This window comes from Protopterus annectens, chromosome 9.part0, assembly GCF_019279795.1.
Source record: "Protopterus annectens isolate FY-2018-M chromosome 9.part0, PAN1.0, whole genome shotgun sequence".
NCBI classification, from domain to species: domain Eukaryota; kingdom Metazoa; phylum Chordata; order Ceratodontiformes; family Protopteridae; genus Protopterus; species Protopterus annectens.
The window spans coordinates 1,246,688,337-1,246,713,175 of NC_056743.1; the positions used below are offsets into that span (position 1 = coordinate 1,246,688,337).

General features: G+C 41.8%; 1 protein-coding gene across 1 annotated transcript in view; it reads left to right on the forward strand.

The window, feature by feature from the left end:
- LOC122810646 (lysine-specific demethylase 2A-like) overlaps positions 1-24,839 on the forward strand; it is a 1,654,939-nt gene that overhangs the window by 1,217,275 nt on the left and 412,825 nt on the right. Inside the window, exon 18 of the mRNA XM_044082219.1 lies at positions 13,755-13,961. Within this exon, the coding sequence (XP_043938154.1) occupies positions 13,755-13,961 (207 nt within the window). The remainder of the gene's footprint in view (positions 1-13,754; positions 13,962-24,839) is intronic.

Genomic DNA, 24,839 nt, shown 5'->3' on the forward strand with positions numbered 1-24,839 from the left:
CTTTTGTGAATACCCTGTTTGATGGCTCGTCACTTTTCGGGCCCAAAGTTAAGGAAACTTTGACCAGGTGTAAGCAAGAAGGAAAGACTCTTGTCTGCCGTCGGAGTCCATTTTCCACCCCTACCAGACCCTGTCCCAAGGGTCAAAGGGGAGGGAAAATGTGGTTCCGAAAAGCCCAAGGAGTTTTTCAGGACACGTGGTGAACCCCCCCTCCAGGGACAGAGGAGGGGGGGAATAATGGAAGACGCCACCCTCGCGGCAGAGGGGGTCCACAAAACCAGGGCGACAGATATCACTTCTTTGGGAAAACCTACCAGCACTCCTGAAAGAAGGCCCGACTGTCCTACTCTGGAGGCAGTCCGGGGTCGCTTATCTTTATACCCAGATGCCTGGCTCAAAATAACAAATGACAACTGGGTAGTATCATTTCCAGAGGATACTTCATTCCATTCGCCACACTCCCTCCACCGACAAGAAAAATCCCGGACATTCCACCCAGTTACAGGGAACAGACAGCAATAGAGATCTAAACGTTGCTAAGAAAGAGTCATCCAACCAGTCCCAGCAGACCAGATAGGATCAGGAACTTACTCAAGATTCTTTTTATTTCCAAAAAAGACAGGGGACTGGAGATCTATCTTGGACCTCAGCAGGCTAAACAAATCTGTAAAGAAGGAAGTTTCAGATGGTCATTCTTCAGTCTATACTTCCATTCTCAGGGAAAGACAATTGGATGTGCTTGATAGATCTCCGAGATGCATACTATCACATAAAAATGGCCAGGCCATCCAGGGATCATCTGCACTTCCGGCTGGGAGCCAATCATTATCAGTTTCGAGCTCTGCCCTTTGGTTTCACTACAGCCCACAGAGTGTTCACCAAATGCATGGCAGTGGTCACGGCTCACCTGAGATGTTTTGGATTCCAGGTGTTTCCATACCTAGACGATTGACTCCTCACCGCCACCACCAGGCATTAACTCATTCAAGCCAGGGAATCCACTCTGTCACTCTGCAGCCCAGCTGGGCATTACAATAAACTCAGAAAAATCTGCCTTGTCACCTTCGCAGCATATCGCCTTTATCAAAGCAGAACTGGACACCACCACCATCACACTAAGACTTCCAGCAGAAAGAGTCTTACTACTCCGTCAGCAGGTCAGTTTCTGATATCCAAAAACAAGGCTCCAGCATCAGAAGTTCTATAAATGTTAGGTATGATGACAGCAGCAATTCTGGCCATACCACTGGGTCATATGCACATGCAGATACTGCAATGGCTATTGTTCACTCAATGGTCTTACAAGAGCTCCCCATGTCTCACTTGATAATGATCACAATCTCCTGCAAAAAGGATCTTCACTGGTGGTTAACTTCACTTCATGTCACGATAGGACATCCCTTTGCTTTACCCCCACCAGCGGCCACAGTGACCACAGACACTTCTCTAATAGGGTGGGGGGGGGCATTTTCAGGGAAGAACAGCCCAAGGCACATGGACCGATCAAGAGACGCATCTGCATGTCAATGTCTTAGACATGAGAGCAGTACTTTTGGCGTTGCAGTATTTTCAGGATGCTCTTCCACTGGGTATGATTGTGATTCAGACAGACAACATGTCAGTGGTCTGGTACTTGAACAAACAAGGAGGAACCAGGTCATACCCCCTTTGTCGTGAGGCCCTAAGAGTATGGCAGTGGGCAATTTCCCTCAGTGTTTTCTGTTAGCAACGCACATCCTGAGGAAATCCAACGTGATAGCAGACAAGCTGAGCAGAGCAATTTTATTGCCCCACAAGTGGCCCCTCAAGAAAGAGAGAGAGCGGACAGGATATTCCATAGATGGGGCCAGCCTTGCTGCAACCTTTTTGCTAGTCACATGAACATGATATGCAGAAGCTACTTTGCCTTGATTCCCCAAGGGATGCACTCGTTCACGATTGGCCTCCGGGTCTCCTCTATGCCTTTCCACTAATCCTGTTGATACCCAAGGTTCTACAGAAAGCAAAATCTCTGGGAAGGACTGTCATTCTTATAGCCCCTCATTGGCCTTGTCAGATTTGGTTCCCCTTCCTTCAACTTCATCTTTTGGAGGACCCTTGGATTCTGGACCCAGTTCCGGACCTCCTGACGCATTTGGGGGAACTTCATCCCTCTCTGCAGTCCCTGAAGCTGACAGCTTGGCTGCTCCAATTCGCATCATAGCAAGGTTCCATAACCTTTCTAGTGAGACCAAGCAAATTCTCTTATGCTCTCATAAATCATCTACGAGGAAGCTATACCTTAGCAAATGGAGAAAATTTTCTATGTGGGCCTCTAAAAACAATATTGATCCTTACTAAGCCCTATGGCCTCTATACTAGAGTTCTTAACCATGATCTTCAATCAAGGAGCTGTAGCAGCCACAGTCTGTGTTCAACTTGCTGTTGCCCTCCTTTCCTTCCTTGAAACTGTGAATAAAGCTAGAGATTCTGGCTTCACTGTATCTACCATCCTTCTCAATCTCTCTAAGGCCTTCGACTATCTCTCATAACCTACTTCTTACTAAACTAGCTAACCCAAACCTCTCACCCTCTTCCCTCAAATGGTTTACCTGCTATCTCTCCAATAGACAACAAGCTGTCAAATGGAAAAGGGCCAAGGCCACCACCTCCTTCCTCATCACCCCCACAGGTGTCCCACAAGGTTCCATACTGGGCCCCCTCCTCTTCAACATTTTCATTAATGACTTTTACCGTTCTATCCCTCTTGCTAACGTTATCCAATATGCAGATGATTCCACAATCATCTGTGCTGCCCCATCCATCCCAACTCTTTTAAAACTAACTCAAGATGCCTTCTCTACCACAGAACAATGGATGAAAGACAACCATCTAGCACTCAATGCTGCTAAAACTAAACTTATGATTTTTACCTCCTCTAAAACTAAGAACGTCGATCGAAATTTATTCTCCGTCACCAGCCAAAATAAAACACCTCTTGAGCTGGTATCTGAAACCAAACTACTAGGAGTTCAAATCGATGACAGGCTCAAATTCAACTCTCATCTACTACTAAACATAAAAAAAACCACCAAAAACTTGGTATGCTCTACCGACACAATCGGTTCCTCACCTCAACTACCAAACTTACTCTCTCTACTACATTTCTCTTACCCTCCCTTCTCTATGGAGCCCCACTTCTAACAAACCTACAATCATCTCTCAAAACCAAACTGTCCTCTTGTTACAATAAAATCGCCAGATTCGCCACTAGCAACACATCATCAACCCATCACTGTGAATCTCTCCACAAACTAAACTGGCTAGAGCTACCAAACTACCTCTCCTACACTCAGCTCACCTATGCTCATAAACTCATTTTCCAGCCATCCCTCTGTCCCTCCCTCTCCACTACCTTTAAAATGCGCCACAAAGACTTCTCAGATCAAACAATCAAAACCTTATAGAAGTTTACAGACCCCTCCACCCCCCCAGGACAATACCTCCTGTCACACTCTCTAGCATGCTTATGGAACTCACTTCCCCCCTCCATTCGTACCATTACTAGCCTCCCATCATTGAAAAAATCACTCCACTCTCATCTGACTTCCACATGGGAATGCTCCTGCTCCCATCCCTCATAATCTACACTTTACTTCAACACTCTTTCCCTTCCTTCTGTCACATCCCAGGTAAATTCTTGCTTGCTTCTATTATACAACTCCTTACTAGTATCTAGCAATTCCTTACCTACTGCATCTAACTACCTATCCTCAATCCTACCAGAGAAGAAAGAAAGAAAAAAATATATATACTTTTGACATTATTAACTTTAATTGAAATACTTTTGATCAGTCTGTTTTACCTCTGTAATCTTCATGCAATCTATGTATGTATATTAACCTTTGTGTAATCTGTATGAGGAGCTTTTCTCCCCAGGACTCCATTGAAAACTGGTTCTTCTGGCCCAATGGACTATCCTGGTTAAACAACTGCAAATAAAATAAATAAAATTTCTAACTTTCATCTTGGATTTCAAGGATTGAATATTATGTCACACAAATTATCCAAAGCTTTTCTCAAAAGGACTTTTCATCTCAGACCACCTGTGAAATCTCCCTTTTCCCCACGGAATCTAAATTTTATGCTTTCCTGCATCATTCTTCCTCCGTTTGAACCAGCCTCCTCATGTGATCTCAAAATTTTGTCATGGAAGACTCTCTTTTTAGTGGCTATTACTTCTGCCTGCAGAGTGTCAGAGCTTCAGGCCTTGTCCATTAAATCTCCTTACTTGATTTTCCATGCTGACAGTCTCACTTAGAACAAATCCCTCTCTTTTTCCCAAGGTTTGCACAGAATCTAATCTTAACATCATTGATTTGCCAGTTTTCTTTCCCAATCACTCCAACAATCTAGAGTACATGCTGCATAAACTTGATGTTCACAGACGGCTCAGATTTTATTTGGACAGAACAAAAGATTTCGGGAAATCGGATCAGCTTTTTGTTTCCTTTTTAGACTCCAGGAAAGGTATGCCAGTGGCTAAAACAACTTTTTCAAAATGGTTATCTGATTGGTACTACCTTTGTTTATTCAGCTGCCAATATGCCCCTACAGCATAAGATTAAAGCTCACTCAACCAGAGCAGTTTCTACATCTTCTGCCTTTTCTGCCAGACTTCCTATTGATAACGTTTGTGCAGCAGCCACTTGGTCAAAACCTCATACCTTTATCACTCATTACAAGGTTAACCGGGCCTCCAGGGACAGAGCCTCCTTTGGATCCACTGTCCTGAAAAATATACTCCAGTGAGCCACCCGAGATTGATGGTGCTTGGGACGCTACCCATCAGTAAGAATGAACGGCGAGATAGAACAACTTCACATAAAGAAGTTATGTACTTACCATAACGTTCCATGTGAGTTGTTCATCTTGCCTTCATTCTTGTGTCCCTCCCGGGCTTTTAGATAACCGAGATGCTGGATCCATCCTGGTTGCTCAACCCTTCTATACCTTCTCTTGGGAGTGATAGAATGACATATGGTATTGTTATACGCAGCAAGCAAGTCCTTAGGTAATTCTAGATGCATCATGGGGTAGGGACTTGGCCTCCAGCTATTTGAAGACCTCGAGCTTTGTAGTAGGCCGACTCGGAGCCGAGGGATAGGCTCCGAACCCATCAGTAAGAATGATGGCGAGATGAACAACTCACATGGAACATTATGGTAAGTACATAACTTCTTTTCATGGTCTTCCACTCCACTAAATTCAAAACCCAATCCACTTACTTCATCACATCCAGTAATAAGACTTTGATTGAACCATTACCATCCACCCAACTTCTTGGTGTTATTGATCAAAATCTGAAGTTGGACTTGCACATTGCCCAGACTGTAAAAAAAGTACACAAGAAAATAGATACCTTATACAGATGCAAAAACTAAATAACCACAAACTCCAGAATAACCACAGCCAGAACTCATCTTCTGTCAACTTTACTGTACGCCTCATCCATCCTTACCAACCTCTCCAAATCAGACCTAAGCAAGCTAGATGCTTGCTATAATAAGATAGCTAAATTTGCCACTAGCTGTCCTCCTAGAACCCATCATTGTAAGGCCCTAAGACAACTATCTTGGTTAGAACTACCCCACCAACTCATTCTCACGCAACTCTCTACCGCCCACCAAATGTACTATAAAATCGATAAAACACCAGTCTACAAGGCCTCCTCAATCCCCATATAAGTACCTGTCCACTAAGATCCACTAATAAAGCTCTAATTGAAGTAACCAGGAGTAAAAATAGCTCAGGTGACTCTCTATACTCCTGCTGTATTGCTAAACTGTGGGATGCCTTACCACTTGAAATTAGAACTATAACTAGCTTAAAATTTTTCAAGCATCACATTAAAGCCCACCTCACCAATTCCTGGACTTGTACATGTACTGGGCATGGGTAGCCCAAACCATGGAACTAGCTGATTTTAAAATTTTAATTGCATATGTAATGAGCATTGAATTTAAATCATATTTGACTACCTTATGTTGTTTTTTTTTTCCTTCTCACTATCGATATCTATCAGATTTTAAGTCTTCAGTTTGCTATGCTACCTGTATACAAGACTAAATATCGTAATTGCACTCGTATACAATGCAACTACCTGCTACTACTGTAAGAACCGTCTTATTGGTCTTGTCTCCCACTTGACCAATTTATTCTGTTCTAGTCTTTTTACCTTTATGAATGTCTGTTACCATGTTGTTTATTGTGTTATACAATTTTCTTTCTACTAACAAAATAGTTTACTAACAATGGAGCTTTTCTCCCCGGGCTTCTGCTGAAAAAGGGTTTTATGTCCAGTCAGACTCTCCTGGTAAACAAATATAAAATAAATAAAAATACATTTTATTTAGACCTCTTTCTAGAGAGGTATCTGTTAGCCGTGAAGTAATTGCATAGGTGACTGTTTTCTTTTAGTTCGCCCTGGAAGGCGCAACTTTTTTTTTTGCTATTACTTGTGTTAATAGCAGGAAAACTGTTTTCTTCAAAATTTTCTTGGGTTGCAGAATAAAGACCGATGTTATGAAGACCTTCCTCCTACCAGAAAAGGTTACTTCTCTGGCCTCCTTTTTTAGAGTTTACACCTACTCAGCTGCATTTCAGCCAGAGAATTTCTACACCTGCTAGGTATGATGGCAGCCATTCGTCCCATGCTGCCCCTTGCCAGACTCCAAATGAGAAAGTTCCAATGGTACTTGAAGAAAGTCTGGTCCCAACACGACCACCCCCTAGATTTCCAGGTGCCCTTCCTCCCCTGCCTGAAAAATTAAATAAGGTGGTGGATTCGGCAAATTCACCTGAATCCAGGACTACCTTTACAACCCCTCAGTGCAGTTCAGTGCATGTACACACATGCCTCAGATCTGGGATGGGGAGCCACTATGAATGGACTCAAGGTACAGGCTCAATGGGAGCCTTGCTTCCAGAAAAAAAACATCAATATAAGGGAAATGACTGCACTTCTCCTAGCCCTGAAGGCATTCCTCCCTCCCCTACATCTAGGTCCCCGTCTAAGTTTTCACAGACAACACCATAGTGCTGTGGTACATCGACAAGCAGGGCGGGACCAGGTCTTGCTTACTCTCTAGACAGGCCATACAAACATGGAAGCTCGCCGCTCAATCCAAGGTAATAGTACAGGCAGTGTACTTCCCATCACAAGACAGCAGGTCATTATTCCTAAGTCACGAATGAATGTTGCACAGAGATGTCTTCCTAGATATGTAGTCCACCAGTGGAGCACACCTCAGATAAATCTGTTTGCCTCCCCTGAGAGCGGACAGCTACAGCTATTGTGCTCAAGGTTCCACTCACCACAAGCTTGGAGAGTGGATGCCTTCTCAATTTCTTGGAAGGGGGATGTTCCTGTATGCTTCCCCCTTCCCTCTAATGCATAAGGTACTGCTGAAAATTCAGAGAGACAACCCTACTTTCTTGCTGGTGACCCCCTATTCGCCAAGGCAGCACTGTTTTCCCCTTCTTTTATCATCAGCCAAGGGCAATCACCACAAGTTGCCTCACAAGGTGGACCTCATCACACAACAGAAGGGCTCTCTCCACCCACACCTGCAAACCCTCAGTCTTACCCTGTGGGTGATAAACTTCTGACCCCTTTCAGAGACCTTTACTCATGGGACATACTTTGTGTCCTACAGGAGGCCAGGAAGTCTGAACTTTCATATTCTTCAGTGTAAGTACATTTGTCTGCTATCTTAGCCTGTTTACCTCTCGATCCACCTCTATTGTCCAGATTGGAGGTGAAGCTGTTTCTCAAGGGGCTTCTGCACATCAGGCCACTGAGGAAATCCATTCCTCCTCCTTGGGACTTTAATTTCGTTCTGGAAAAACTTGCTGCTACCCCCTTTGAATCAGCAGCTTCTGCCACATTAAAGATGTGCACCTGGAAAACTGTTTTGCTTGTAGCCCTTCAGCCAGAAGAATCTGAATCACAAGCAGTCATGGCTTCTCCACCTTACCTCATTTTTCATAAGGATAGGTCTCTGTTCACACTAACCCTTCCTTCATGCCCAGAGTGGTCAATGAACTGTAACTTAACCAATCTATCCATTTACGCACCTTCTTTCCTTCACCACAGAATGACGGTGAGAGAGTGTGCCATTCCCTAGATGTTCACAGGCAACTGAGGTTCTGTCTGAATAAGACTAAGAACATCAGAAAGTCCAGCCAGCTCTTTGTATCCTTTCACCTCAGGGCCCTGAGGAAAGCTGTATCCAAGCAGACCATATCTTCCTGGATCGCTAAAACTATATCCTTCTGCTACTCTTTCCATGGTAGAGTTACCCCACTCTGTGAGAGCCCACTCTGCCAGGACTGTGGTTCTCTTGGGGGCCTTCCTGAAAGGCCTTGATACAGCCACCATCCTGGAGGCAGCTACATGGTCCTCGGTCCATGCTTTCACTAGACACTATAAATTGGATAACATCTCAAGAGCTAGGGCAAGATTTGCTAAAGCCATTCTACATGGATTCTTGGAGACTGCTACTTCTTCCTCCACCCATTTATCTGGCTAAGCTTTGGTATTCTCATACATATTGAGAGTACTGCAACATGAGAATAGAAAGAACTAGATTAGTTGCGTGAAATCGTACCATAACCATAGATGTCCTCCTCTTCCATATTGCAGTATTACTTTCCCTCCTTCCTACCCTGTATAGGACCTTTTCCCTTTCTGGATGGCATCCTTTCAGCTGCCCTTAAACTGTTGTCCGATTAGGCATTCAGTTCTGAGGTCTGCATGCGGATGTCACATTTATGGCCCACGGTATATGGTCCCAGAGTGTGACGTCCCACATACCTTACAGCAGCCAGGTTAAGCTTTTGTATAAGAGCCCGACGTTCGGGTTGCCTGAGGCGGAGGATCCCACATGTGAGAATACTGCAACATGGAAGAGAAGGACATCTATGGTTATGGTAAGATTTTACACAACTAATCTTCTTTAACATGAAAAACTTTTTTGCTTATTACTCTGACAGCCACAACATGGGTTTTCTGAGCTACAAGCTGTCATAGTGGAATATAAGCTGTCATAGTGGAATACTCTTAATTTTTCACAAGGATAGGTTTGTGTTGCATACTAATCCTACTTTCATGCAGAAAGTGGTCTGAGTTCACTCTCAATCAGTTCATTAATTTCCGTGTGTTTTTTTTTTTTTCCCCCATTACCTAAGAATTGGGGTGAGAGGATACTTCATACATTAGATGTGTATCAGCAGGTCATGTCCTACCTTGACAGAAAAAAGCCGTTTAGGAAGGCTGAATAGCTTTTTATTTCCTTTTGTGGAGTGTAGAAAGGTCAACCTGCATCTAAGCAAAACATTGCACATTGGTTGCTTTCTGATGTTTTTTGTTGCACCCAGCATGGAAATGCGAGTCCAGGCAAGGGTAAAGGCTCTTTCTACCAGTGTTGTTTCCTCTTCTGTAGCATATTGGTAAGGAGTAGAATTAAAGTTTTCTAGAGGAAGCAACTTGGTCCTCATTCCGTACCTTCATGAAGCACAACAAACTGGATACTTTTTTCTAGATCCCGAGCAAGCTTTGTGAAGATTGTTCTCCAGGACTCTTATTCTTCCTCCACCCAGGTTGGGTAAACTTTTGTAATTTACCCATATTCCAATAAGGCAGTGTGTTTGTTGAACATTGTATAGCTGTGTAAGTTCTACTTAACTGTAACAGTCGATGTTCATAGACCACACTGCCTTACTGCCTCCCACTATCCCCCCATTAGTTGGATGTAAATAGTTTGACAGTTGCTGCTTGTTTTCAGCAGCTTTTGGAGGGTCTGTGTGTGTGTGTGTGTGTGTAGTTTGCAGCAGTAGGTGTTCACAAAGCTTGTTTTCATCTGCTCTTCCTTTTTGGCATAAGAAAAAAAATAAGGGTTTCTGTTTGTGACTATGAAGAACTTTCTTGCTTCTGATAGCTGATTGGTCCTTCCACCCACAGATGAGCTGTGATAGGTGTTCTGAGATTTGCTGGACTACCAGATAGAAGGTAGCAAGGTACTATTACCATTATGCATGTAAGATGGTGTGTTCTACTAACATCTCTGTTACACGTAAGCAGAACTTGTACAACTGTACTTCACCAATAACAAATATATCCTGTCAAGTAGTTTAGCAGGCAGGCACTTCTGAGAGAGAGAGAGCTGTCTCATTTCTTCTTTCTCAGAACACTGTCTACATCTCTGAAGTCTGTCATGTCCAGTTGGAGCTCCACAGAATCTAATTGGGAGCCGGCAGTGAAGGCACAGATAGAGATTGATGTCATCCCATCCCCCTCTGTTGGTGGATTGGATTGCCTGCTCTCATGCCAGTATCAACTCCTTCCCCTGTACCATTTGTGGCACTGGTGGCTTTAAACCTAAGTCACCTCTCGGAATCTGTCTGCTTGATAAAATCAGATACCATTATCACATGTATCCACTGAATTTGAGGCTGGGACCTTTGGCTGTTGAGTGCATTTTGAACAATTACTTGACACTGGGGCTGTTGTCCATGTCAGTATCTTTGACCTTCAGCGCATCAGTACCAGTTTCCGTCTAAAGGCCATTTGGATCTTCATTTTTGGGACAACCCACATCTGTGCTGTTTACATCTACTTCAGCGGGGACTGACATGGCCACGGGTCAGGGATCCCTTATGCCAGTGGATTTGGGGTTGACATTCATGGCTATGGAGAGGATGATAGCCTGCTCGTCCAAAAAAAACCTCCATCAAAACTGGGTCCATCCCTTGAGATCCACTTGTTAGACCTTCAACCTGTTGTTCTTGACTGGATTAAAATCAATCACTACCAATCACTACCAAAGATGCTACCAAAGATGCTACCAGAGATGCTCAGGAAAAGGACATGCAAAAGGAGCACATGGAGTCTCCTGTAGAGTCCTTAACATCAGAGACTGACTTCAATGAGCAAGAGGGATGTAAAGCCCTTTTGCAAAATCAACAGAATGATTTGGAGGGACAGGTATAGCTTGCAGCAGATACCACTGCTCTGGAACAAACTCCCCGTCCACATAAAATAAAGTTCATCCATGTCCATATTCAAGCGCAACTTAAATCTATGGATGGGAAACAGAAAGTTTACCCAGGACTGCCCCTTGTACTAGTAATGGACAAGAGGCAAATCTTAAATGCTTTATCCCAAGCCTGGGTCTCCTCAAATTAGCTATGATATGATCCCAGTTATTCTCATTAGGAGCAATATATAACTATTGACCATGGAATAGGTGAGGCCAATCTCTAACACAACTGTGCTTTCCCATATCTAGATGATTGGCCCCTCACTGTGATGACCAGTCTCCTTATTGTCAGCTAGAGATTACTTTTTACTGCTCTGCCCATCTTTTAAGTATTTCTATAAATCCTGAAGAATTGTAATGTCAGCCTACCCAAGAAATTAACTTTGTCATTTGCCATTTGGATACAAAATCATGCAGTCTGTCTTCCCCCAGACAGATCTCAAGCCATCATAACTGTAATTGAAGCACTGTAACAAGCTATTAGGTGATAGTTAATTGTATCTACAAAGATCTGTAGATCAGTTTGTGTGTTGTTTTGATCCACCTGGCAGTAGTATGTTCCTTGACAAATATGAAGACTCCACCATGCAAATATCACCTTTTACTGCAAAAAATGTGTATGTACATTGTTCTCATAAGCCCGGTTCATGAGTGAAGAGGGTTAGCAGACCAGTTCAGTCACCCGATAGGCAAACAAATAAATGCATCTACTCACAGTAATGGTGAGGCTACCACATTAAATGCCTTCACAGGAGTTACATTCCAGGGAAGATTTGGATTTGCTTTACTAGTCTGAGGGCTACTGCAGTCCCTACCATCCCTTTATGGATTTTGTATTATGCACTAGATTGTATTCTTCCAAAACCAGTGTTCTCTGCAGCAGTAGAATGAAGTGTCACTGTAATAGTTGTTGCTGTAAGATGGGTTTTGCTCCCTTCCTCCATACCCAGGTGCTGTTTATATTGGGTCTGATAGTCTCTTGTATGCATATTTTTGTCATGTGATTTAAAGATAATACCCATAATTGTCTAGGGCTGGTATACAGTTAAAACCATGTACTATATGTAATGCTATACTGTTCAGCAAAGTAATGCAACTCCCTGGAGTTTCCACATATGCTCTGCTTAGCTTGAAGAGATCAGGGAATGGAGTAGGTAAGCAAGTGATGTGTTGATGTGCACCAGTGTTTTCTGTTAACCCAAAAACATTTGAATTGTGAAGGAAAGTGTATGTGAGGCATGGATTTATGAAGCTAAAACTATGGACAAACCTTCCCTACATCAAGAGCCCAGCAACCAGTGTCCCAGTTCATGGGGATGTGTTAGTTAGCATAACATAGCCAAGCACCATCACCATCAGTAAAAGAAATGATACTGCACAAAGTTAAAAGTTTATGAAAAGAATGCAAAAGCAGATCCTGTAGTTAACAGACACTGTACACAGGTATACTGCCACAACCACAAAGCAGTAATGATGATTTGCAGCCAGTAGGAGTGAAATCCTCACCAAGACAGTATGCTAAATAAACTTGCTGCTAAGGTATCACCATGGAGGCTGAAATGTTTTACAGATCACCCAATGTCTGTGGAGTATTACATAGATTTTAAAGTTCCAAAATTTTGGATTATTATGTTGCATCTTAATTATGGGACGTACCGTGAGAGAAGTCAGCATTTTCTTTTGTGATATGGCATTAATGGTAGCAGTAGCAATGTATCTGTGTGTGTAAAAGAAAATAACCTCCTAGTTTACCCTTTTTTAACAGTGCAGACTGGTAGAATGTGTACCTTTTGATATGTTATATTCAAAGCAAAATGCATTATTAGCATATTTTTCTGCTTGTGTAACCACAGCGAATATACTAACTTACTACTGTTTTGACCGGGTATACTGCCCTCTGTTTTGTAAGAGTTCCACGTGTGGCACCTGTGCAACTACTGTTTATGGACGGTTCAGTTTCATAATGTCTTAAATCTCAGGACATAATTATTCTTTGATTACTTTCATATATATATATATATATATATATATATATATATATATATATATATATATAGTGTTTTGGTACATATTAGTCTAAACTTTAAACTCAAAGCTTTCCTACGCTTTTTAAATTCAAAAGATTAACAAAAAATGGGTTTGACTGAGTATCATGTTAGTGTGTGTTTTTCTTCCTCTTTTTATGGCTTATTCAAACCTGCTGTAGAAGCATTTGTACAATTTGCCTCCTGTCTCCTAGATACCAAAAAGAACAGAAAAAGATGGGCTTTTTGGTCTGTTTTATAGCCAGGCTGACTTGTAATGGCCATAGCAGTCAAATGCAGCCATGTAAACTGTGTATGTCAGACTGCTGAAAAATCTTATTGAAGACTGGCACCAACATTCGGCATAACAAAACATAAAGGTTTCCTTCAGTGGTGATCTGTTTGCATATTTTCTGTTATGTGAGTACCTCGCAGAACTGTGCTGCCTCATCTAAAATTTTATTTTGCTTACTACATTCTTTTCAACTTATTGACTTACAGATAATATCTCATAACAGTGTTACTGCATTCTTTAAGCACAGCAAGCCTAATATTGAGAGAGTAACAATTAACCTTGTAGTATGCAGTAGTGCCAGGGTGCATTTTTTTGTATTTGATTTCTTTAACTTCCTAACTGGATTTATTACAGAAAAATAATCGAATCACTCACAGTATGTTAAGAGGAGAACGCCGTCTGGATACTGCAGTGCATCAAAGAGAAGACCATCTTCGGCGGGTACGTTCTATAGAAATGACAAGAAAAAGGCTAGAGGCTCTTCCCAGACGTAAGCAGATGGACTACCTGTTACTGCGGAAAAGGAAGTTAGCAGCTGTTGAGCAAAATGTTCGCAAAAAGGTAACACTTGTGCTCATTACTTAAGTAGAAATAGAAAAGTGATAGAGATAAGATGTATTGGATATAAAGACATCCTTTTTGCCTGAGACTAGAGTTTAAACTGCTGATGTTTGTATTACTTAGCTATAATCTCCAAATGGCAGTCTGCCTGATAACTCAGACTGGAATATGCATCTACTGATGTGGAGCTTCTTGTAGCAGATGAGTTGTTGCCATGGTGCTAGAAAAAGAAACCGTGATTTTGCTTTGAGAGGTTTTCTGTATGGATTGACAGTTGTTTTGTGGGAATCATCTGAGCAGCTAGGTCTGTTCTTGATTCTGTCAAGTTTTGATGACTATTGGTAAGAATGTACTGGAAGGCACTGGGTTCATTCTGACAATGTTGCCTTATCCAGAAACCACTCTTCTGTTCTTTCACCAGTTTAAGGGGATGGTATTTGCTAAGCCCTACGATCAGCAGTTATTTACAGCTACTTGCAAGTTTCATATCTCATCCTTAGGGTGCTTAGCATGAAAGTTCTACATTCATTGTCTTTGAAGCCTAGACTCATCTGCTGCTTTTCTGAATTTGCTAACCAGAATCCCACCAGAGGGGCTGTTTTTTTTTTCTCCCCATAGACCTAGATCATTGTGTAAAGCCAGAAGTCTGGTTTGAAGATTGTAGACTGCTAGTGTGTGAGGGAGCCTAGCACAGTGATGAATTATAGGAGCACTTTCTCACCATCATTAAGAGAAGGAAAAGCCTCACAAAGTAAATTGAGATCAAAGACTACTTATCCCTTGCACATTGTGATTTTTTTCTTCTTGTAAAGGATTGATATCCTCCACTGTCAGCTGGCAAGCACAATCCTGACTGGAGAAACTCATCCCCAGGGACCCTTTCTTTGAAACAAGCCCACAAAATGCAGTGCCACACTAGATTATGCAGTTTCAAAGCAGCCTCACTTGGATATAATCCTGAGTCCCTAAAACACTTTTCTGAGGATGTACATGAGCATTGGAGTTCCTTTCACTTTGTATCCTCTCTGAACTAAAATTCATTTGCTGGTGGGAGTTGAGCAGCCTCCTGTTCGGCCCTTGTAACACCCAGCTTTGTCCCTGCTTTTACATTAGACCTCCTTTGTTGGTGTCACTAACAGCTTTTGGGAGATTAATAAGATAACACTACCCAGAAATATAATTTATGTCTTCCTGAAGCACATAGCAATTTGATGGACAAGGGGCTGTGTTCTCACTATTTGTTTTGTGCTTCCAGTTTGTATCTATGATACAGGCTTTCAGCCTGCTGATCATTGACTTAATGTCCTAGGGAGAGGTTGTCAGCAGCATATAGGATACATCCACATTGCTGTCTTAGGTAATAGCCAACAATTGCATTATACAGATGAGCTTTACACTTTACAACTGTAGATCAGAGTTGAATTCTGTGGCTTCCCAAGATTTCACCCATGTCGGGATGAACCCATTGCTTTCCTGTGCCTCCTTAATGATCATGATTGAAACTTTTTTTTTGTTACATAAAATACAGTATTTTTTATGATGGATTAATGATGTTGCTACTGTACCATCACCTCTTTCCTTTTTATACAGTAACACCGGTACAAACTAACAATCAAACACAAAGAGCATGGTTACTGTTTGCTATTAAAATTAGCCAGACATTAAATATTGATATGGTAGGAATAGCTTGAGTACTGGACTGAAAGCAGCAGGTGTTAATGCTGAATTCCAGTGTACATGCCCCCTTTCGCTAATATGTAAAATACTATCCTTAACCATTTAAAACTAGGTAATACCTTTTTTTACTCAAAATGAATTTAAGCAATGTGCTATGTAAAATAAGCTATAAAAACAGAATGTTAAAACATGTGATGTACAGTTGAACTCATAAAAAGCTCATCTGTTCCTGTCTGTATGCATAATACAAAATATACTTGAACTTCTATCTGCATGTGATTTGAAAGTTCAAACAGTATTTGCAAGTCTTCATAGATCATGGAATCCAGTTTCAGCTCTGCACAGGGTACAAGCCCTCTGCACAATCCAAAAGTAAGCAGTAGCTGACTCCGTCTTTACTTGTCTCACAGGTGATGTATTTGCTGCTTATCCAAATAAGATAACAGATTTTTTTAAATTGAAAGTACTACAGATATGTTCACATTTGGGAAGTGGATGTAGTTGGTTTCCGTTTCCACTGAAAGCAGTCAACACATTCAGTACTGTTCACATCTGTTTACATTTTGTATGTTATGTGCATATATTGTAAGATTTCCAAACACATTTTTTAAACACCTTTATTGAATTATCACTTGACATAGGGAAATTTACATTTATATAAAAGTAATCAAACCGTATTAACAAGTTCATGTTTTAACTTAGTATAGCTTCTTTTCAAACAGGGTTCCCATTTCTCAGTGTTGCCTCCAGTGTATACTTTCCTATTTGCTAATACCCTTTTAGCTACTCTTGAGCGTAAAGTAAGTCTTAATTTTGCACATGATTGGAACATACATGCCCTTCATGGGGCCAGTTAATAAATTCTGTCTTACTTTGACTTCTCTACAGGATGGGTCTGAGGGGATAGAGGCTAAACAGGTATGGGTAATGAGTTTTTCTTTTACTTCCTATCCCACTAGGAGATGTGATCCTTGTGAAATCTCAAGACTCTTCTAGTGAAGTCGTATAGCCAGGTAATGGTGTGGAATCCAAAATTGGAGGAGTCCATTGTTTTACCTGTTCTGCTGGGAAAGAAGTTCGGATCTATGAGTGGGACACTAACTGAGTAATTTGTCTGACTTTCCATATTATGCTGGAGATTAATGTCATGACTGACATGTTAACTCATTCACTCCGGAGCAGATCTGAAAAAGCTGCCTGCTTAATTCCACCATAGGAACAACAGTGCAGCCTGAGCTCATTTTCAGAAAATCCATTTCTAATACCATACAGAAAACAAATGTTCATAACTCTTTAACTATAAGAGCTAGACTAAAAATGTAAACGTGAAAGTTGTTCAGCAGACCCTGACATTTTCAACATTGTAAATGTTGATAGTGCATATCAAAGTCATTATTAAATATTTGGCAAGGAATGTTGATATTGTGCATATTTTTTACCTTTTTGGAAAAGCAAAGCATAATATCTTGGTCAATGTGCCATGTAGACCCATACAATTTGTATTTAATTTGTTAGTATGAATGTCAGCTTTAAAATGATACCTTAACCATTACTGTGTGATGCTCCTTTATGGAGATATTCACAGAAATATGATTAATATAATATTTATCATAAGTGATAAAGCATAATATCTCACCTGTAATAGACAGTGCCTACATATCAGCATAGAAGCTGTGCGTCTCAATGTCAGCTTTAAAATGATGCATCATTTCTGTGATCACCATGCTCCCTTGCAAAGATATGGGCATAATAATGAGAAGAATTGTAAATGTATAATTTCCATAATCCTACAAGACTAAAACTGCGATAACTGTACATGTGTACAGTGCACAGACACATTTTTTTACCACATTGTAAGGAGTAACACTGTCTTCCAAATGAGGCATTACTTGGCACACTGACATGCTCCCTTGCAAAGTTATTTACCAAAATATGAAAAAAAAATCATAATTTTCATAACCTAACTCCAAAACAAACTTTGATATCTGCATATGTGTACAACTTACAGGCACAATTCTTGTACCATGTTGGAGCCAGCAATACTGTCTTCAAAATGAGGTATTACTTGGCACATTCAGATGCTCCCTTGCAAAGTTATTTACCAAAATATGAAAAAAATAATTTCCATAACCTAAGTCCGAAACAAAATTTGATATTTGTACATGTGTACAATGAATAGGCACAGTTCTTTTACCCTGTTGGAACTATCAATACTGTCTTCAAAATGAGGTATTTCTTGGCACACTGGCATGCTCCATTACAAAGTTATTTGCCAAAACATGAAAAAAAATCATAATTTCCATTACCTAAGTCCGAAACAAACTTTGATATCTGCACATGTGTACAACATACAGGCACAGTTCTTTTACCATGTTGGCACTATCGGTGCTGTCTTCAAAATGAGGTATTACTTAGCACATTCAGATTCTCCCTTGTGAAGTTATTTACCAAAATGTGAAAAAAATCATAATTTCCATAACCTAAGTCCAAAACAAAATTTGATATTTGTACATGTGTACAACGTATAAGAACAGTTCTTTTACCAGGTTGGAACTATCAATACTGTCTTCAAAATGAGGTATTACTTGTCATATTAACATGTTCCCTTGCAAAGTTATTTACCAAAATATGAAAAAAAATCATAATTTCCATAACCATGGAATGGTCACTGACACATTAGATTGTACGTGGTAGCACTCTCCTGAAACATTTCTTTCTCAGCATCCTCACCAGCTCCTTATCACAGTTATTTGCCAAACTATATTTTACAGAACACATTTCATAATAGAGTTTTACTTACTATACTGGTCCTACTTGATCATGGGTGTTTTTCATTCTTCTCACAAGCTGCATGTTACCAAGCCTGCATAGCTCTCCTCATGTCATTGTGTGGAGGTCAGTCAAGAACAACGCAATGCCCTCCTCAGGTGAATGCCATCCCTTCTGAACAGGTGAACATATTCTGTGGTGATGCTGTCATGGCAGATTGTAGATCCACCAACCCTGTGCATCAAGCCATGAATGAATCCATTCTGTAAATGTCTGGCCTTGTGAGCTGCCCGTTGACTGTTTGCTGTTTTCCATATCTGTCGAGGAATTAAATCAGACCACAGAAAATGACAACGTGGCCACCAAGACTGCAGGTGTTCAAAAATTGCTGTGATTTGAAATCGTAACCTTCCGAGTGGTTGACTGATGACATTATTCCCTCCAATGTGCAGCACAAGAATGTCAGGCTCAGGGTAGATGGAACACTTCTCTTCCAACAGCTGCAGTACTCCGCTCCAATGCATACCTCTTCTTGCAATCCAGTATACCTTCACAGTGGATGTGGGGAAGCTCAAGTTGTGCCAGTTTTCAGTTTCGGAGGCATGGCTGGCAGCCCAGTGAATGTAGGAATGGTCACATACCCCCACTGTCACTTGTCATTCTCCGGGTCGTGAAGCCATGTCAGTGTCAGAAGGTGGACAAACCTGCAGAGGAAAGAAAATGCAAACAGATTACTACTGATGTTTGACAGATGTATTGGAAGACTACATATATATATGTATATCAGAAGCAATACCTGGTTAGCCCATCCAAATCTTCCATCCTATCCACATTACATACATAAGTGGTGATGATGCTGCAAAGTTGCATACTACCTGTGAAAACAGCAAATTACACACAATGACTAACAAGGGGGCACAGAAAGGGCACATGTAAATGGAAAAAAGCTAAGGATCGCCACTCCACTAATATGCCAAGGACAGGCATGGGGCTCCAGCTGGTGGTTTTCTGAAGTGTCCTATGTCTGTGCTGGCTGCCCACTCAGACTGCTGATACCACTACTGTCTCGCGACCTCCTTCAGTGTCAGCAGTCTGCCTTACTTCTGCCTTTTCTCTTTACATGTGCCCATTCAGCAGTGGACCTAAGGGATCAAGCGTTGAAGTAATGTAATATTTCCTTGCAGTAGTTCACAAAAATATGAGGCATATAACCACAATGAGGACTTTACTGCATAGCAAACAAATTGGAAAAATGACATAAACTGGTGGGGGTATGGCTTGAAATGACTGTATGTAGCCAAAAGCCCAAATATGGCTTGTGCATTCATCAATGTGATAACGACTTCTACTTGTATGAATAACAGTGACAGCTGCTGAGAGTTTTACCTGAAAAGTGATAATGACTCCGCTATATTGTAACTGCACTTATTGTTAATGTGATAATGAGCTGCATTTCATTACTTCAAAGTTCTGCATGCTAAGACACAAATGATAATTGCTGCACATAACCTGTTAAGTATGCGTTCATTATATTACCTTGTGCAGCTGTTATGTAGCACAGACTCATAGGTTCATAGATAAGTACTAGGCTATTGGTCCTAGGGACCTATACAAGCCTAGCCAAAAATGTACCCTGGCTTTCGCCACCCAAGAAAATTATTTTCCTGTGCCCCTGTCAAGCAGAACCACAGAAGTGATCTCCGGGGTGAATTTCCTATTACCCATCCAATCATCAAGATTTGTCTTGGAGTGCTAATGAGGAGCTCTGTTTGACATAGGTAGTCTGTTCCAGAGTATGGGAAGTCTCTGGGACAGGAATCTATCCCTCCAGCATGTTCTGTTTATTGTGGTGACAAGGTTTAGGTCCCTAGAGCGTGTAGCTCGGAGGGATTGGGATTTCTTTAAGTGGAGCATGTCCAACAGCTCTGGGTTTGATATAGCTTTGTATGTTAGGCAGAGATCGCCTCTGAGTAGGCGATATGCGACGGAGTAAAGCTGGAGTTTTTTGAGACGGTCTGCGTAAGGCATCTGTTTGAGGCCAGTAATCCTCTTTGTGAGGTATTTTTGCAGCCTTTCCAGTTGTTGTAAATGTCTTGTGAGGTACATACCAAAAGGGGCGTTGTACTCTATAATGGGTCTAATGAGTGATGAGTAGAGGGGAACAATGACCTCTTTTTTTCTGGATGAGAAACCTTTTGTGATGAGGTGTGCCACATAGAAGGATTTCCTGACCACTTTGGCAATGTGATTATCAAAGGAGAGACTACTGTCCACTTGTGTCCCAAGGTCTCTTATCACACTTTCGGTGTTAAGTAGACTACCGCCTATGTGGTAGTTCATGGGTACAGAATTTTTACCAAAGGGGTTGACAATGCAATTTTTGGCATTGAGCTTGAGACCATGTCTTTGACACCAGGCATCTGTCTCAGTGAGGCCCTTTTGTAGGATGTCCACATCGTTAGGAGTTTCAATTATGGCTCCTAGTTTGCAGTCATCTGTGAATTTAGTTAGCCAAAGACCTTCTGTGTTAGCCTGTACTTCAGAGAAGTAGATACCAAGCAGGAGAGTACCCAGGACTGAACCCTGTGGTACTCCACTTGTCACTGGTCTGAAGTCTGATTTAGAGTCTGCTACTTTCACAATGTGGGTTCTTTCAGTAAGCCAGTTGGCAACCCATCTTGTGACATAGGGTTTTGTACCTAGTTTAGTGAGTTTATCTATAATTCCAGAGTGGGGGATGGTGTTGAACGCCTTGGCGAGGTCTAGATAGGCTGTGTGAACCACCTTACCCTCATCCATGGCCTTGGTGACTACTTCAAAGAAGTCTGTCAGGTTTAGGAGACATGATCTGCCTTTTACAAACCCAAACTGTGTGGGGTCCAGGGTTTGGAGATCTCCAATGTCTTTGTTTGAGTTCCATGATGATACGTTCCATGGCCTTGCAGACTAGGCTCGTCAGGCTAATGGGGCGGTAGTTCCCGGGGTCTGTTGTGGCCCCCCCTTTGTGGAGTGGGATAACTGTCATGGTGCACCATTCAATGTTCACAAAGCCTGAGGTGAGGCTATGATTGAACATGGTACTTAGGTGGGGTGCCAGTTCATTCTGTAGTTCATGTAGAAGGCAGCCTGGGATGTTGTCAGGTCCGATGGATGCTGTGTTCTTGGCTTTGGAGAGTGAAGTTTTTACCTGTGCAGCCGTGATTACAGGAACTTTGCATTCTTCCGGTATAAAGATGGGCCCTTTAGGGGGTGAGAGGGGGGTATAGTTAGCACTGAACCTATCTGCCAGGATGTTGGCAATATCAGTTGGTTCTGTATATTTAGTGTCATTGTGCTGTAACTCGGAGCAGATCTGAGTGTTGCCATTGAGATTTTTAACATAGCTATAGAATGCTTTGTGGTTGTCTTTAGAATCCGTGGCAATTTTGTTTTCATAACTAGCTTTGGAGGATTTTATGAGGGATCTCAGCTTCTTACTGAGGCTGACCAGGGAGTTCCTCCAATCATGGGATTTTACTCTTTTTTGCAACAGTTTCTTTCTTCTGTTGTAGAGTTTGTTTATGGCAGAAGACCACCAGATTGGCTTCCTTTTTTTGGAGGATAGCATCTTGGTTCTGTTAGGGATAGCATGATCCATGCACTCCTGTAAGTGCTTATAAAGTGCATGTGTGTAGGATTCAGCAGTCGTACCTCTATTGTCCATCTGAATGGGTGTCATGACGTTTGCCACTTCTGTCTTAAGAAGCGTGAAGTTGGCTTTGGAGACATTTTTTACGGTTGTTTCCCTAATTGGGGGTGGGAGCGGGTTGTGGATGTCTAGGGTGATTAGCTTGTGGTCGGATCTGACCAACGAGGAGCTGACCTCTGGTGTGGAACGCCAGTCACCCATGTTGGTGATGACCAGGTCTAAGATATTGCTGCCTCTGGTGGGGGTGTGGATAAGTTGATCCAAAGCGTTGGAATTGATGATTTCCAGAAAATGTTGAGCAAAAGAGTTGGCACATGAGTAGTTTTCCCAGTTAATGGTAGGGTAGTTGAAATCACCCATTATTAGAGTGTTGGGTTGTACCTTAATATTTTCCAGTGCATCAGGAAAAGAGGAGTGGGAATCCTGGGGCATGGTGGGGGGGTCTATAGCAAACTACAATCTGGATTGCGGTTTTGCCCAGAGTTAGTTGAACTTGGATAATCTCGGATGCATTATGCTGAGCAGGTAGCTTGGAGGTGTGGATATCCTTAATGAATATGGACACGCCTCCACCTTTAGTGTTTCGGTCCGGGTTTGTTGGCCGAAAGGTGTGGTAGGAATTATAGTCTGGTAATGCAGGGGTGCTCTCTGCAGCTTTGAAACCAGGTCTCTGTCACTGCACAGATGTTAATGTTCTCCATTTTAAGGAGTGCCTCGAGTGAGTGCATTTTGAGGTTTAGACTTGTAGCATTACCCTCAGATTTTGCTTGCTTGTACCTGTTATGGTGGTGAATTTGTCATTTGAGCCTTGCCTAAAAAAGGCACTATAGGGGTGGCAAGAGCCTTTGCCAGTATCCGGAATCCCAAGGGCGACAGGTGCAGGCCATCTCTGGCAAAGCAGCGTGGTCTGTCGATCATGTCATCCCAGGCAGGCAGGTACTGGATTCCCTTAGAATGACACCAGAAGCTTAGCCAATTGTTAGTCAATCATTTTGTCCTTGTACTGTGGTGTCATTCTGGGTGATGGCAGGGTGCTACTCAGTGCTAGGGTCATACCGGCCTGGGCTACAAGATCAGAGAGCTCCTCTGTGTCTCTTTTCATGTAGCCAAGGGAGGTACGTCTCAGGTCATTCACACCAACATGGACAATGACAGAGTCATATTTGTACTTGTTGTGGAGTGACCTGAGTGCGTGCGTTATGTGGCGGATCCTGGCACCTGACAGGCAGCTGACGGTAACTTTTTCCTTGTTTAGCCTGGTGAGTGGAACATCAGTGTGCCTGACTATAGAGTCATCTATGACTAGAGTGTTGGGTACGTTATGCCTTATGGGCTGTAGTTGAGTGGCACACTGAGTATGTGGACTATGTGTCATTTGGGTTGTGTTTGGGGGTGGAGGTTGCTTGCATTTCTGCTTTAGAGGTCTCTGTTTGGGCAGATTAGTACAGAGAGCCTCCGCGAATGTAGGTGTGTGTTTTGTGGTTCTGTGTGTGTGTTTTGGTGGTGTAGGTTCTGAGGGACTATGTGATGAGTGTTAGGAGAAGACCTGAGTAATTCAGTAAGTAAAAGACCTGAGTAATTCAGTAAAATAGTACAAGTTTTATGTTACTGAGCTCCTCCACCCATCTAAATTCCACATGACTGACAAAGCCAGGAAAAATGCCCGAAATATATTGCAAACTTTTGCATCTCTCATGACCCTCAGACAGAACCCCAGATCAGGAACAGATTTTAAATATTGGTCTTTTATACTTAGCAAGTAATGTCATAGTAAGCATGTTCTGAAAGGTATGAGGTCTGAAAATCATATATTTGTTATTATTCAGTGACTGCAGCCCACAGCACTTTACAAGAAAACCACTGTCAAAATTTAGGTTGCTTTGTCTAGGAGCCCAAATCCCTCACAACTGACTGCGTGCTTACGACATTGTTATTAATGTGATAATTTGTGGGGACGTCACTCTCCCCAAAGGGGATGATGCATTTTTTTGTATTTAGCTTGAGGCCATGTTTCTGGTATCATTCATTTCTTTGGGTGAGACCCTCCTGGTGGATGTCTTCAGATGCTGTCAAAAAACCCTGGAATGGAGTTATTCATAAGGTAAGTTCTCAAATAATTTACACAAACCAACACACTTGCATCTTCACTGACATAAAATATCCCAAAAACCTTACACATAAGAACACAAAATTGCTGTCAGAAACCCCTTTAGAATAAAATTAGTCTGACAGAAAATAGTGCCAGTTAGGTGGCACAGCATGAACACAAACATTACTTCGCCAGTAGAAATCCTTGCCTAAATACAAATAGATCCCCACACTAAACTTAACACACACAAAAAAAGTTTACATAAGCCAAAGGCAAATATTTCAGCCCATGATAAAGAACCAGTACTATTATAATAAATAATTAAATGTACAATTACCTGTAATTTGTTTTGCCAAAACTGGATTAGGAGATGGAAAATCCCTTGGAGGGCTGAAAAATGTTAGATTCCCTGGATCAGCTTGCACATTTCATCAACAGGCTCAAAATGTTCATCATAGGGCACACAAACCCACTAAAAGGAAAATGAATAGACATGTTCTGTGCTCACAGATACAGCCAAAGGTATTCAACAGTTTCTGAAGGAAAGAAAATCTGCCCCAGTGAATACATACTATTTTCAAACCAGAAAGGTATTTACCAGAAAGGCTCATCCAGACTCTGCTACACTTTGCTGTGAAGGAAAGATTTTTTTAAT